Source organism: Balaenoptera musculus, chromosome 1 (assembly GCF_009873245.2).
Source record: "Balaenoptera musculus isolate JJ_BM4_2016_0621 chromosome 1, mBalMus1.pri.v3, whole genome shotgun sequence".
Taxonomy (NCBI): domain Eukaryota; kingdom Metazoa; phylum Chordata; class Mammalia; order Artiodactyla; family Balaenopteridae; genus Balaenoptera; species Balaenoptera musculus.
In genome coordinates this window covers 75,794,999-75,810,457 of record NC_045785.1, presented here as the reverse complement: position 1 = coordinate 75,810,457, position 15,459 = coordinate 75,794,999, and the positions used below count along the sequence as shown (strand labels likewise).

The 15,459-nt window shown below is 37.6% G+C and overlaps 1 protein-coding gene across 1 annotated transcript in view; it reads left to right on the top strand.

The window, feature by feature from the left end:
* Nucleotides 1-9,439: 9,439 nt before the first annotated feature.
* ODF2L (outer dense fiber of sperm tails 2 like) overlaps nucleotides 9,440-15,459 on the top strand; it is a 35,560-nt gene continuing 29,540 nt past the window's right edge. The window contains exon 1 of the mRNA XM_036836755.1: nucleotides 9,440-9,708. Within this exon, the coding sequence (XP_036692650.1) occupies nucleotides 9,694-9,708 (15 nt within the window). The 5' untranslated portion in view covers nucleotides 9,440-9,693. The remainder of the gene's footprint in view (nucleotides 9,709-15,459) is intronic.

The following is a 15,459-nucleotide window of genomic DNA, read 5'->3' as shown; positions in this document are numbered from 1 at the left end:
GACTTCAATTGCTTACATTTATTCTTAAAGCCTTTAATACCTAATCAGAGGCAAACAATAATATATTTTAAAAAGGAAATTTCATGCTTTTGCATCATTTTCCCTTGGTCAGCCAAAGAAATGCTGATGTTCAGAGGATAGAATATTGAGGTTAAAATATAAGAATAAGCAGTGTTATTTTCTGAATGACATCAAAATAAACTTCTGATTTAAAAATTGGCTATGGAATACAATATATTAAATGTTCCATACATGAACTAATTTTCTGTAGTGTATGCTGAAACTTGGGCTAAATTTGACAGTGTTAACTGGTCAAACATTCTGGATTTTTGCAGGTTATGGTAATTACTGGAGTCATTCATAGCTTAGACGGAAAAGTAGATTAACATATGCTATTACCTTTTTTTAAAGGAAAGTTCATGTTTGAAGTCTCCACCTTCTGTGGACAATATTTGGATGAAAAGCAATAATCAGATCCAGTAAACTCACTCCTTGGTATTTACCCAAAGGAGTTGAAAACTTATGTCCACATAAAAACCTGCACGTGGAAGTTTAGAGCAGCTTTATTCCTAACTGGCAAAACTTGGAAGCAACTGAGATGTTCTTCAGTAGGTGAATGTATAAATAATCTATGGTACATTCAGACAATGGAATATTATTCAACACTAAAAAGAAATGAGCTATCAAGCCATGAAAAAACATGGAGGAAACTTAAAGGCATATTACAAAGTGAAAGAAACCAATCTGAAAAGGCCACATACTGTATGATTTCAAATATATAAAAAGGCAAAACTGTGGAGACAGTAAAAAGATCAGTGGTTGCTAAGGGTTTGGAGGTGGGGATGAATAGGCAGAGTACAGGGGATTTTTAGGGCAGTGAAAATACTCTGTATGGTACTATAATGGTGAGTACATGTCATATATTTGTCCAAACCCATAGAATGCACAACACCAAGAGTGAAACCTAATATAAGCTATGGACTCTGGGTGATAATGATGTGTCAATCTAGGTTCATCAGTTGTCACAAATGTTTCATCTAGTAGGAGATGATGCTGATGGAAGAGTCTATGCATGTGTGGGGCAGAAAATATATAGTATATCTCTGTTCCTTCCTCTTAATTTTACTGTGAACCTAAAAATGCTTTAAAAAAATAAAACCTTTTTAAAAAAAGAGAGAGATAATCATTCTAATTTTATATCATGTGCTTTGCACCTTAAAATAATCATCGTTTACTAATACTTACCAATTATAGGACATTTAACGATTTATCAGAGACAGGGCTATGTGTTCTACAAATATGACCTCAATCATCATAACAATCCTATCAGATAAGTAGAATTACTCTTTACGTTTTTTAAAGGAAAACAAGGCTTAGAGAAGTAAAATAATTTACCCAAGACTCATAGCTAGAAAACATGAATACAGATTGGTATGATTCCAAAGCCCTTGCTGCTAATCACTATGTTACTGTAACAACCCATTTCAACTTCACCTCATGCTTATTCCCAGCCTGATCTCCAATGGTTTAGTTAGTGCAGAACTGGGGTAGCTGCCTTTCTAAATGGATTCTGGTAAGGACCTCCTTTCAACAACAGGTACCATGTTGCCCAAAACTACAGACTAAATAATTGTGTTCTCCCCAAGTTCATATTTAAGAACCTTAATCCTCAATGTGATGGTACTTGGAGATGGAGCCTTTGGGATGTAATTAGGTCATGAGGGTGGACCCCTTATTATGGGATTAGTGCCCTCATAAAAAGAGACACGAGAGAACTTGGTTCCTCCTTCTCTCTCGTATGTGAGGATATAGCAAAAAGGTATCCATCTAGAAACTAAGAAGAGGGCCCTCATGAGGAATCGAATCAGCTGGCATCTTGATCTTGGACTTCCCAGCCTCCAGATCTGTGGGTAATAACTTTCTGTTGTTTAAATCACCCAGTCTATGGTATTTTTGTTATAGCAGCCCAAACTGAAAAAGATGCCAATTAGATACAACTGGGTAACTGTATATGACAAAGTTAACCTTGACTCCTACTTCATTCCTTACAAAAAAGTGAATTCAAGATGGATCATGTATTTAAATATAAAAGCTTAGAATCATAAATCTTTCAGAAGAAAACATATAATATCTTCACAAATGTGGAGTTGTAAAGTACAAAACCATAAAAGGAAAAATATTGATAACTTAGGTGGTATCAAAATTTTTAAAATTCTGCTCATCAAAAGATACCGTTAAGAAAATGAATAGCCAAGATACAGACTGGGAGGAAATATTCATATTATATTTTATAAAAATACAAAAATAAAGAACTCCTACAAATCAATAATAAAAAGATAACCCAATACAAATGTGGGCAAAAGACTAGAATAACACTTCATAAAAGATATACATATGGCCCATAACTATTAAAAAGGTGCTCAACAAAATCGTTAGTTATCAGGGAAATGCAAATTAAAATTACAGTGAGATGCCACTTCACACCCACTAAAACAGTTAAAATAAAAAGGTTGCCATAATAAATGTTGGCAAGGATGTGAGGCAATTGGAACCCTAATACATTGCTGGTACAAGCACTTTGAAGATGGATATGGCATTTTCTTATAAATGTAAAGATATATATATCCCATGACCCAGCAATTCCACTTCTAGGTAAACAAATGAAAAAATATGTTTATAAAATGCCTTTTACAAGAATGTTTGTATCAGCGTCATTCATAATAACCAAAAAATGCAAACTACCAAAATATCAACAGGAGAATTGATAAATTGTGATATATTCATATAACTGAATACTACTCAGGAATAAAAGGGAACAAAGTACTAAAATATGGAACAACATGACTGAATCTAAAAGACATATATATATATTGAGTGAAAGAAGCTAGACCCAAAATTAATTAGAATGTATGATTGCATTTATATGAAGATCAAGAATAGGCAAATTAACCTCTAGTGACAGAAAATAGAAAGTGGTTATCTCGGTGTGTGCGTATGTGCGTGAGAGGGGGTAAAGGTAGTTTTGGTTGATGGACTGGAAAGGAATACAAATAAACTTTCTAGGTTGATGTAAATGTTCTATATCTTTGTTTTAGGTAGTAGCTTCATGGGTGAATATAACTGTCAAAACTCATATTCTAAACATTTAATATTTGTGCACTTTATTGAATGTAAATTATAACAATTTAAAAGCAGCCTGTAGTGATCAGGAAATAAGTAGTTATTGAAGGCAAGCCTTTGATGAGAATGGCAGAAATGAAGAATACAAAGCTTGTGGGGTGGGTTTGCTCTTTACTACTGTATTAAGAGGTTCAAAGAAAAATGTGATGAGCTCAGAGGTCAGGAGAGCTTCTATGATTGCCTTAAAAACATACCTCTATAGGTTGCTAGGATGACACATCTAAATCAAATATTAATGCTGTGAAGAGCTGACTTACGAGGTAAGTTGAATAAACAGACTGACTAGGTGAAAAGGTAAGGCAATGACTGAGAGGAATTGGATCTTGAGAATTGTCGTGAAGCTGTTTGAGTAGACTTAGATAATTCTATCATCTTGATAGACAGACCCTAGAGAGCGTTTTCCTTTCTGAAAAACTCCTCCTTACCTGTCTTATAAGGCTGGTCTTGTCTTCTTTGAAGATTCTGAAATAACTTCATCTGAGGAATTTACCTTCTCATAACTCACTGTTATCATTTCTTTATACCTCTAGACCAGCACCATCCAGTAGAAATATAATGTGAGCCACATATGTAATTTTAAATTTTCTAGTAGCCACATTAAAGATAGTAAAAAAAATAGTTAAAATTAAATTTTAATAATATATCGTATTTAACTCAATATATTCAAAATACTATCATTTCAACATGTAATCAATATAAAAATTATTAATGTATTCTACATTCCTTTTTCATATGCAACATCAGTGTGTATTTTGCACTTAAAGTATATCTCAGTTTGAACTAGTCACATTTTAAATGTTCAATAGCCATAGGTGGCTAGTGACCTCTGTATTCTTCATATCGGACCAGGGTTTCTTAATATCATCACTATTGATATTTAGACAGAATAATTCTTTTTATGTGCGGGCTGTCCTGTGCATTGTAGGCTGTTTAGCAGCATCATTGGCCTCTACCCACTAGATGCTCATAGTACCCCCCCAACACACACACCTCCAGTTTTGACTCCAAAAAAGAATGTCAAGAACCACTGGTATAGATCTACAGAGTTGGTAGATGTTCCTACCCAGTATATTATGCCCCAGTATATTCCAGGGCATAAGTAAAATGTCTGGCCTAGGAAAAAGCTTTCACACTAAAAAAATAGGCAAGATTTTGCTTATTCATATTGGCAGAAACCTATGGAATATGATAATGAATTCCAAGGGTGTTAGAACAGGCATGAAAGAATATAATTTTTGATGAGACAAATATTTTTAATATGGATATATTTATCAGAGGCCATGGATTCATCATGCTTGCCTGAGCATCTGGGAGTTGTTCTAAAGGTTTTCTTAGTTGGTTGGTTGAAACCTGGACTCAGTGGTGGCCTGCACTAAATAAAGTTGAGATGCTAGAAATCTCTCGATACATTTTAGAGGATTGATTTAAAAGACTTAGGGAGACAGGATCCTTGGAATGGATTTATCATTTCAGTCACCTATTCATTAGGTCAGTTATTCATCATGACCCAGTCACCTATCTCCAAATATGTCCTAAGAAGGCCCAGAAGACCTTCTCTTCACTAATGCACTGAGAAAATAGTGAGGAGGAGAATGCCAAAATCCTTTGAAAATACTGTAGCTTCTGTCCTCTAAGCACAGGGATGAAATTAGGAGATTATGCCATTGAATGGGATCCCCAATTCCCTAGTGGACATAATAGGATCCAAAAGTGGCAGAGACCAAATGACTGCACTTAACCATCAGAGATGAGGTAGTTGTGGTTACCATAATGGGCAGGAGCGCCAGAGTAGTAATCATAGTCATTTGACTAAGAGGGATCTTTAACAGTGGATAATTGATCATGATATCCCTACAATGAAATGGATGGACAATCTTCTAGGCTCCTAATTGATCTGTATAATGAAAAGTTGATAGATCTGATAAAGAGGGACCTGAACTTCATTACCTTAGTGGAGACCTACAATATCCTGTCATTGGCTTCTTAACTCATGGCTATTAAAATAGGAACACCAGCTGGTAGCCCCTAGAACTGTCTTTTCTACAGAAATAGTAAGCCAAAGCAATACCATATACCTGGGGAAATTTTAGTGATTAGTGCCACCATCAAAGACTCGAAAAATGCAGGGTGATGATTCTCATCACACTAGCAGTTAACCTGCCATTTGGCCTGTGTAGAAGATGAATGGGTCGCCTAAGATGAATGGGTCTACATCCAGATGTAGTCTTTTTATTAGGTGAATAAGCACAATTTTTAACACCTAACATTCAGATATCACTCTAAAAAATGTCTTTTATTCATCCTAATATGCATGAAACAACTGAAGTTATTCACTTTCATTTGGAAGTGAGAGAATGGGGGAGAATTTATTACTTTATATAAGGGCTTTGTTAATTCTTTAGCTCTCTGTCATAATTTAGTGTGCAGGAACAGTGATGATTTCCTCACCTTATGGGACATCACTTTTGTCTACTACATTTATGATATTGTGCTGATAGGATCTAATGATCAGGAAATAGCACATACAATAGATGCCTTGTGTAGTAAATTGTCTTTCCCATAGATGCTATGGACCTTGACACTATCCCATTCAGAGGTGGAATGTTTTACTCTTTCCCTCAGATTTGGGCTGACTCTCTATTTTATTTTAGATAACAAAATGCAGCATAGTGATTCTGTGTAGCTTCTGTGGCCATAGAGCTGCAGCTCCTGCATTTGTTGCTTGGAACACTTACTCTTGGGATGCAGCTGCCATGAAAAAAGCTCAGTTCGGTCACATGGAGAGCCACATAGATAGAATGGAAGAGGTCCTGGCCTCCCAAGTGAACCCACCAAGTCACCAGACATAAATAAAGTCATCTTGGTTAGTCCAGCTTCAGCAGCAATCTGGTTTCAACTTGGTGAGAGACCCCAGCTATTGCCACATGAACCAAAAAAACCACCCAGCTGAACCCTGCCTGAACTTCTGAAAGAAGTTCAGAACAAATAAAACAGTTTTTGTTTCAATCCACTAAGTTCGATAAAATAACAAAAGGAAACCAAAACATACTGGAAAGAACACATGCAATTCAGAGTGGGGAAATGACAATTCAGGGTTCTACTACCTCACTAAAATTTCTTGGGTCCAGTGGTCTGGGATATATTAGGTTACACCCTCAATATTAAAGTTGTTTCAACTTGCATCCCCTTGGATCACGATGTTGGCTAGGGTCACTTATACAGCTGCATTCAGGGAACAAGGCTGTGCCTTGAAAGTCAACTGGCTCACAGGTCTAGCACCTCAGCTGGGACCTGGATGGGTTTCCCTCTACAGCAGGGTAATTGGATTTCTTATATGGTACCTGGTTTCCAAGAGAGGAAAGCAGAACCTGCTAGGTCTCTCAAGGCCTAGGTCTGGAACTGGTCTAGGATCACTTTCATTACATTCTATTGTTCAAATTCAAGAGGAGGGGAAACAGACTCCACTTGTGATGTGTGTACAGGGATGAGAAGAATTGTTTGTATGCCATTTTGGAAACAGTTTATTACACCACCAAACTTTTTTAAATTGCTTTTTTATTTTGCTAAGTATTGCTATTCATCTTGTATCTTTTAACTTTCTTTTCATTGTTTGCAATTTTTACATTATAACATACATTTGTTGTCATGAAGAAAACACAATTTTCATGCAACACTGCATTGTTGCATCTTACATGCAAATGCCCCACTAATGAGTTTAATGATTATTAGGCACTTGATCTTTTAAATGCTTTATATCGGAAGTTTGCACACCATGTCCTGTGGGCCAAATCTATCCTGGTACTTATTTTTGTATATAAAGTTTTACTGGAGCACAGGGACTTCCCTGGTGGCACAGTGCTTAAGAATCTGCCTGCCAATGCAGGGGACATGGGTTTGAGTCCTGGTCTGGGAAGATCCCACACGCCGTGGAGCAACTAAGCCCGTGTGCCACAACTATTGAGCCTGCGCTCTAGAGCCTGTGAGCCACAACTACTGAGGCAGCATGCCCTAAGTACTGAAGACCACACGCCTACAGCCCATGCTCCGCAACAAGAGAAGCCACTGCAATGAGAAGCCCACGCACTGCAACAGAGTAGCCCCCGCTCACGGCAACTAGAGAAAGCCCACACGCAGCAACGAAGACCCAATGCAGCCAAAAATAAATAAACAAATTTATTTTAAAAAAAAGTTTAATTGGAGCACAGCCAAGCCATGTATTTATGTATCCTCTATGGCATCTTTTAAGCAACAGTGGCAAAGTTAAGTATGACAGAGGCTGTATAACCCACAGAATTTAAAATACTTACTGTGTGACCCTCTATAGAAAAAGTATGCTGGTCTCTGCTTTAAGTTATGCAGAAATCCTTGGTGGAATGTTTCACAGGTGGTCAAGTGTTTAATGATATTTGGGGAAATTGGGGGTTCTGAATGGTCTGGAATGAACTGTTATTTTCCCATTTATGTAAAAATGGAATAAGGGATCTTTCTATCCAAAAGTTCACTATCCAACAAGATTTCAGCAACAGATTAGATTTAGAGGATGAGGGATGCCATATTTACTTTACCTGGACAATTCAGTTAAATAAGTCAATTTGAGAATCTTATGTAATCATTTTGAGATTTTGTGAATGTTTCCTCTTGAATGTCTTACACAGGTGGTAACTTATAATACGAATGCAATTTAATTAAAATAAGTATTTTTCTTAACAGGCGCCTAACTTCTGTGTACAATTATTTTTCTAATTATGGCAAGTTAGCAAGGTTAGCTAGAATCCTAGCTTAGTGCTAGAAAAATCCCAAGAATTATGTTCCTTGCCCCCAACTCTACCTGTCGTCTTCCTCTTTTCTTTTCTTTTTTTTTGCAGATGAGAGGACTAGCCCAGAGAAGCTAGCTGACTTGCCGAAGGTTATGATCCATCAGTGAGAGAGTAGATACGTAAATCCGCAGTTCCCAGTGCTTATTACATTTGCATATATGGAAGCTAATGTGTTGGGGAACTTCTTTTTTTTTTTTCCACACACACACACTGTGTTTTATTTTTACAAGAGATAAATAAACTGGCTGGGGAACTTTTTGCTGGACAATCATAGCGCTGGGGGAGGGGGGCGGCGGGGGGTAAAGCATTGCTGGAATCATCAGTGGAAAATATTCTTCAGTGAAACCAATAAGACGTATGCCATGGTTAAACTGCTCAGTTGATAGTTGCTCTATTTGTGAACCTAACGTGATAGCCTGCGATTTTGAACGTTAGGTTGAGGCGTTGGATAACTTTTTTTTTTTTTTTAACTTTTCCAAATAGAATCTGGTCTTGTTCAGTTTATAAACCATACCAGCTGGCTGTAGCACAGATACAAATAATTTGTGACCTGAAAGATGCCTTCGAGATCACCGTCCGGCTCCCTCATTTAACAGGAGAAAATAGGCCCAGGGAAGGATCTCAGATAAACAGATTTTAGCTGTTTACATTTATAACGAGCTTTCTTCCAGTCGCGGTTGCCTTGGGTTTTTCAAATCTCCTCCTTTAAAAAGCAAAAGCAGGACACTTGCAGGCCAAGTGTCAGAAAATTTGGAATCCATCGGCCTTATTTCCCTTTCTGGTTGAACTCAGTTAAGATTTTTTTGGTAACTACACACAAATGCTACCCTTCTCGGAAAACAAACGGTTGCGGGGTCGGGGGAGTTCATCGGGAGAAGCTACAGAGAGACAAAGCTCCTCCCCCGGGCTCCGCCCCCTCATTCCTGCCAATAGCAGCAGACGCCGGCGCTCGCTTTCCCGAGCTCGGCCAATTGGCTGCGCCGCTGCGAGCCCGACGGAAGGGGTGGGGCGGCCGTTGCCAGAGAAGCTACTTGCTGGTTACCAACTCCGCGTTGTCCAGCTTGCACCTTGTTGGGCATTCTGCCACTGGAAGCCGTTGTAGGAATTCGCCTGCTTCCCGCGTCGAGTCCTTGCCTTCCTTCCTAGCTTTCACCCACTGCACTGCCCGCCGCGTCCCGCTCCGTTCTAGCCGACCCAGGGCTGGAGAACACAGGTATGCTCACGGGCGGCTTGCACTAACACTCGCCGAGCGTCAGCCTTGGCGGCCCCGGCGGACCCCTTTCACAGCGGAGCGGCGGCGGGCTGACGTCACGGCGACGTACTGACGCAGCGGTAGGGACGTCGGCGTGCTTTTGGAAGGGGAAGCAAGCTTCCTCGGCTTGGCCGAGGGTTATTTACCGCGGGCGGGGGGGGGGGGTGGCCACGGTGGGTCACGGAAGTGAGAGGCCCCCGCGTCCACCCAAAACTGACCTCAGGCGCTTTCTGCCTGCACCGTCCTCTCCCCCCAGACAGACAGCCTGGGCTTGGGAAAGGCAGCGAGGAAGTGTGTGGTCCCTGGGACAGCAGGGCAGATCTTAGCCGAGGTGGGCTTGTCCAGGACGGAGCCCTGACCCGGCCGGCTCCGGGCACTGCATCGTTTCTTACCGAAATAGTGCTCTCTTACTTATTCGGCTGGTTTTTAAATGCCCACCATATAATGTGCCAGACTCTGGTAAGCTCCGGGGCTCCTTAAGTAAAGAATACCCCAAGCCTCAGGAAATAATTCCTTCTCCAGTGTCCTAGAGTGCAGCCTCTATTCCTTTAAGTGTGTGGTTTGGGCAGGTCACTAACGTTACTGCCTTCAGTTTCCTTATGTGTAAAATGAGGAGGATAAGCCACTAGAGTGGTTGTAATAAAAGAGACTAAGTTAACCAGTGCCAGGTTTTGAGTAGGTGGTCAGTAAGTGATGCTTGTTTAGTGAGGAAACCATAGCCAGACTTTGGCTGGTGTTGGGGATAAAGTCTATTGCAGAGACCAAGTTTCCCTATCACCTCACACATAGTAAGGTTTCAGGTGTTTTTGAATGAATGAGGTTCTTGGAGTAGTTTTAAGCACCACTTGGTTAGTTATGGTTAAAGGAATAGACTGCGGTAAGCCTGTCGGCTTTTAAAATGTGTTTGATACCTATCTGCTTTAATAAGATTGTCACGGCAATGTTTGTCATGGCCCTTAACAGCCAGGTATCCATTTTTTGCTTCTCTTTTTCTTCTAATTTCACAATTGATGTGTATTAATAGGATAGTTTTTGCATCTCAAACACCCAGAGGTATGAGAAAATGGCTTTGTTTATATTGCTACTAATCACTGCTTAGTTTGTGCAAGTGACTGAGACCCAAGGAGCTGGGTATAGCAGCTTGAGGTTGACAAAACATCTATCCCCTTGGGCACAGTTCTGTTGGAAGTCAATAATTGTTCTCCTGGGCTCTGGTTTAGTAGAACTCAGTCAATTTTTGACTACATTGAAAATGACTTGTAATAATTCTGCAAAGAATAGATTTTGAAAGGATTGTTTTGAAGTTAACAGTTGGTTCTATACAGATAACTCAGGCCTGCAAGTAATTTCAGGAATGGTGATTGACTCAGGATGATTTTTTTTTTTTTAAGATGAAAAAAATTAAAGAGACGGCCTGGTGGGAAAGCAGCCCCAACAGAGTGACCAAAGGGGTCCTATATTAAACAAACAAAACCCCCCACCTGTAAGTGTTTCTACTTCATTCTGTTCAAACCTCACGGCAACTTTGGCTGGCAAAGCTTATGCTCATTTTGTAGAAGAGAGAACCAAAGGGCTATTGAAGCTAAGGGTTGTCTGTGTCAGGTGGCTCATAAGGACTGTGAACTGATGAATCTGGCCCAGTGTTCTTTCTTTTTAATATGCTGCCTCTGGGTCATCAGGAATGGTTAAATTATGTTCAGTCTATCTGTACTCTGAGAAGGAAGAAATAATACATACTTTTAAAAGATTTTCTTCAAACTGGTCTAAATTAATTTTTGTATTTAAAGGGATAAGTAATCATTTCCTGCAACTTAGATGTGGAGCAATCCATTCAGATGGTCATGGGTAAATGAGGGGTTACATTTGATCATTTCTTTGCATACTGATCTCCTGCTATTCCTGTATTCTAATTCCTTCATTGTTTTTCATGTGTTTTTTTTTTTAAATCACCAGTGGCAACAACTTTTGATTTCTTCAAAAATTTTTGTTGGAAAAGAATGTTGGAATTTCATCTCTCTTGGGACCCTAATAACCTGATCACTGCTTCTCCTCTCCTCTCCTCCATATGCCTAGTCCATTTTCCAAAACACCACTGGACTTACCTTTTAAAGATGCACTTCTGATCTGTCATTCTCCTGCTTAAAATTATTTAATGGTCTGTCTTAACCTTTAGGAAAAAATTCAAGCTCTTGAGCTTGGTATACAGTGACTACTTTGATGTGTCCAGTCTCATCTTTTGCCACGTGCCCTTTCAAATCGTGTTCCGTCATGATTCCTTGTTCTTGCTGGTACTTTACCCTCTATCCGGAATGCCTGTTTTCTGTTCCCTTTTGCCAAGCTCAAACTTGCTCTGCTGGACTCCACTGAGGATCCACCTCTGGGAAGTCTCCCAGGATCCTGCCAGTTGCTTTCACGGTACCTGATGAGTCCCCGTCATGGTCTTTAGCACACTGGATTTTAGTGGTCTGCTCACTGCTCTCTCTTTAGACTTGTAGTCTGTGCCTTCAAGGAGCTTAATCTTATTCATCCTTCATTTCCTTGTACAGAACAATTTTCATTTTTTTAAAAATATAAACTGAATTTATGAGTGTGCTAAAACACTCTTATAAAAGGGAAGTTTGTATGTTACTTTCAGCTGTGTAGATTCTTATATTTATATTTCAGTACCTGATGGCTTTTGGTTCAAAACTGAGTTCCACCACTTTCTTACTTGTAATCTCGGTCAAGCTGTTTTCTAAAACTTGGTTTCTTCAATGTGTAGCCTTTGGATGATAATAGCAACAGTGTAGGTTTTTGGTCAGTGAATGCTGTTAATAAATGGCAGCATGTCCTCATGCTGTCCTCGTGTTGAAGGGAAGGAAAATGTTTTATGTTTATCTGATAAAGGATGCTGACTATTTGGGGTTAGACAATGTTCTCAACATCTTTAGTCCCATCTTCTGGATAATTGGGTTCTCTGTGGGGCTTCCTCTCAAAAGTGTTTCAGTTTGAACAATAAATTATTTGGTGACCCTAACTTGTATATTGGAACCTAACCTATGCCTCTCACTGATTAATTTTTGAGGGTAGATGGTGATGGGTATATTTGCCCTCACAGATTTAGTAGCAAGTTTAAAGAACTAAAATATTACCATTTATGGAGCAATTAAATTCTAAACTGTATGATTCTGAGAATATTATTAGATGTTTAGGATTCTTGGTGGGCTGGATCAGTCAGAGGAACATTTTGAGGAGGAGGGAGGACTTGGGCCTTGAAAGTATGTATGTATCCTTTATTTACAAATCAGTCACTCTTCCTGTCAACTTTTTTCCCCCGTATTATCCAATCTGCAACCCTTTTATTTTTAAGTTCCTTTATTCAGTGGACAGAAGCATTAGCTAATTACTTTTCAAAGTTAATCTCTCTATATCAGAAAATGTTTTTTCCAGTTTTGATAGCCTTTACTGATAAGATCAGTTTTCCACTTCTGGTTATTTTTACTCTGCCTACTTCCAAATTTCGTATACCTTTTTTTTTCACTATGGAGTCCAAAAAGGCATACAATTACTTCTCTAGTAAACTTTTGACAAGTGTTTAGAGTAGTGTGGGAAATTAGCAACATTCCTGTATCTACTGGGTATTCTTTGCTGAATATTTCATAGTGAATTTTTCAGTGTAAGCTGTGTGCTTTTGTTTGAAGCCAGTGGGAACTAGTTTTCCAAGGATTAGTGTTTGGCAAAACAAATTGAATCTGCAAGATTCATACGCTAGTCTCTTTAGAGAGATTAGTTTTGAATACATACTTGGAGCTGGTTAGTTTACGTAGAACAATCTAGGTGCTGCGGAAGGTCACAATCTTTCTTTTCTCTTACCATGGCCAGCATCATGGTCCCTGAACAGCCATCCCTCAAATGCTTGTTGTTGGCCAAAATGGAACATAGTTTAGTGAGTGTAGCTGGATCAGCATAAACCCGTGACCACACCTGGAAAAAGCTTTAAGTACATGCCTTTTGGGTAGGGGACTGATAAAGTCATTTCTATATGGGAAATTTAATTCTTTAAACATTAAAAATATTTTAAATTGCTATTCTTTAGGGATTTGATCATTAAGTATGTGTGCAGAATATGTGTCTTTGTTTCACCACTAACAAGTTATACAAAAGTATAATACATTTGTAAATTGGCAGTTTATTCTACATAATTGAAAACATTTTCTTATGAAATGTCTGCTTTTCCACGCAAGAATACATTTGGTCTCCCAAAATGATAGCATTTTTTATAAAGGCAGGATTTTTTTGCTAAAGAAAATTATTACATTGTTCAGCACACATATGTTTTTGGTTAAAGTATTGTCACAACACAAAAATAGTGGAGTACCTTGGAACCTCTCAACAGTATTTATCCTATATTCATTTCTAGATTGTGAGAATATGATAGTTGATAATTTCTCTGCAAATATTTGAGACATACCCAGTTCTCTGTTTCACGTTTTGAGAAATCAGTAATGAAGATAACATTTTAGAATGTTGGGCTAAAAGTCGTTCTAAAAATCCCTATTTTCATTTGTTTACCCTTTAAGATAAGATACAGTTACTTATGTTGTATGATTTTATCATGTGACAAAACTTAAGAAAAATTATATAAATAGCTGCCAATAGCCCACAAAGCCAAGCAAGAACTCATTTAAAGTACTGATACCAAACTGAATCTTACCTCATAAAATGTTTTCAATAAATTGAAGATCTTTATCTTCTTACACTGATTTGTGAACTTTTAAATATATGAACTATTTTTCTTTTAATGATCCCTGAAAAGATAAGAAAAAAACAGCAGTCTTTATTCATCATATTCATTAATTGCTCTAAGCCTTGAGTCCTCTCCTTGAAATATTGCTTAGCTTTTACAAGGCTTATAGGTGCTGAGGATTCCAATAAATAAGACATTCTTTTTTGAGATTCCGTTGTACAGAGAGACGAATATTTAAACAAGTGAATGGACAAAAGATAAGTACCAAAACTGAACAAATCAGTAGATGATAATTTTCTTGACGGCAGTGACTTATCCAAGCATATTCTTCTTCACCTTTAGGTTTGGTTTTTCATTTGATTTTGTGTATCCATATGTTTTTAATTTTTCTGGGCTACCAATAGCTCAAAATGTTGTTATGTCCTAATAACAGATGCGTGTTTGCAGCATTCAGGTAGATCATCTTAGACTATATGTATCTTATTCAACATTTCCATTTTGACATGAGTTGCTAGTATTGAAAAAATATGAGGATGCTTTTCACTGGCCTGTATCCTAAATATTTATCTTTCTGGTATATAGAACCTTTGGACAAAAATAATAGATAAATTTTTACAGACATTTGAAAGGATTTCTGAATTGCTAATTAAATACAGTGAATAATTTTCAACCTTTAATTTCACATCTACTTAAAGTATTGAAAATTCTTGAACATATGTATTTTATGATACAGATAAATAAAAATAAATTACAAAGAGGTAAAATATCTCTGAAAAAATGCAGAAAACCTTAAATATGACATTTGATTTTGTATAAACAAATTAAAGTCAGGGAGACACATTTCCATCTATTAGATTTGAAAAAATACAGCCTTAATGACTGCCAAAACACTAACTCATTACTTAAAATGGAATCGTTTTGAAGAAATTCATAAGTATTCACATTTTAAAAATGACATCTCCAAGTTTGAGAGGAAACAATTAGATTATTTAGTAAAACTTAGAAGTAATGTCATCTGTCCATTCATTATCACCAAAGAATATCCTAGATTGAGCTTTTTTTAAAAATATGATTTATTTATAGGAATAAATGAATTTAATATTGAAAACTCTACTTTAAAAAAATAACTTATCTTCTTTGTAGCTATTGTTGCCAAATACTTTCAAAAGTATCTTAAATTTTTACTGTTACAGGCATGAATAACATACATTTCCTGTTGGATAAATCTAATGCAGCTGAGAATGATAGTTATTCTATGGTTTTTATATCCATTTTCTAGTCCGATTGGATTAGGATGTTATTATAATACTTCAAGAAATAGACTAATAATAATTTCTACATTCTTGTGAGTATGTAGAAAATAGTGGGCCTTTTGGAAACTGTGTATGGAAGTTGGCAATCGTTGAATGATTATGCTATGCAATTTTGATACTATTTTGAATTAGTATCACAATGAGTAGCAGTTATAATTTCAAGTTTGTCTG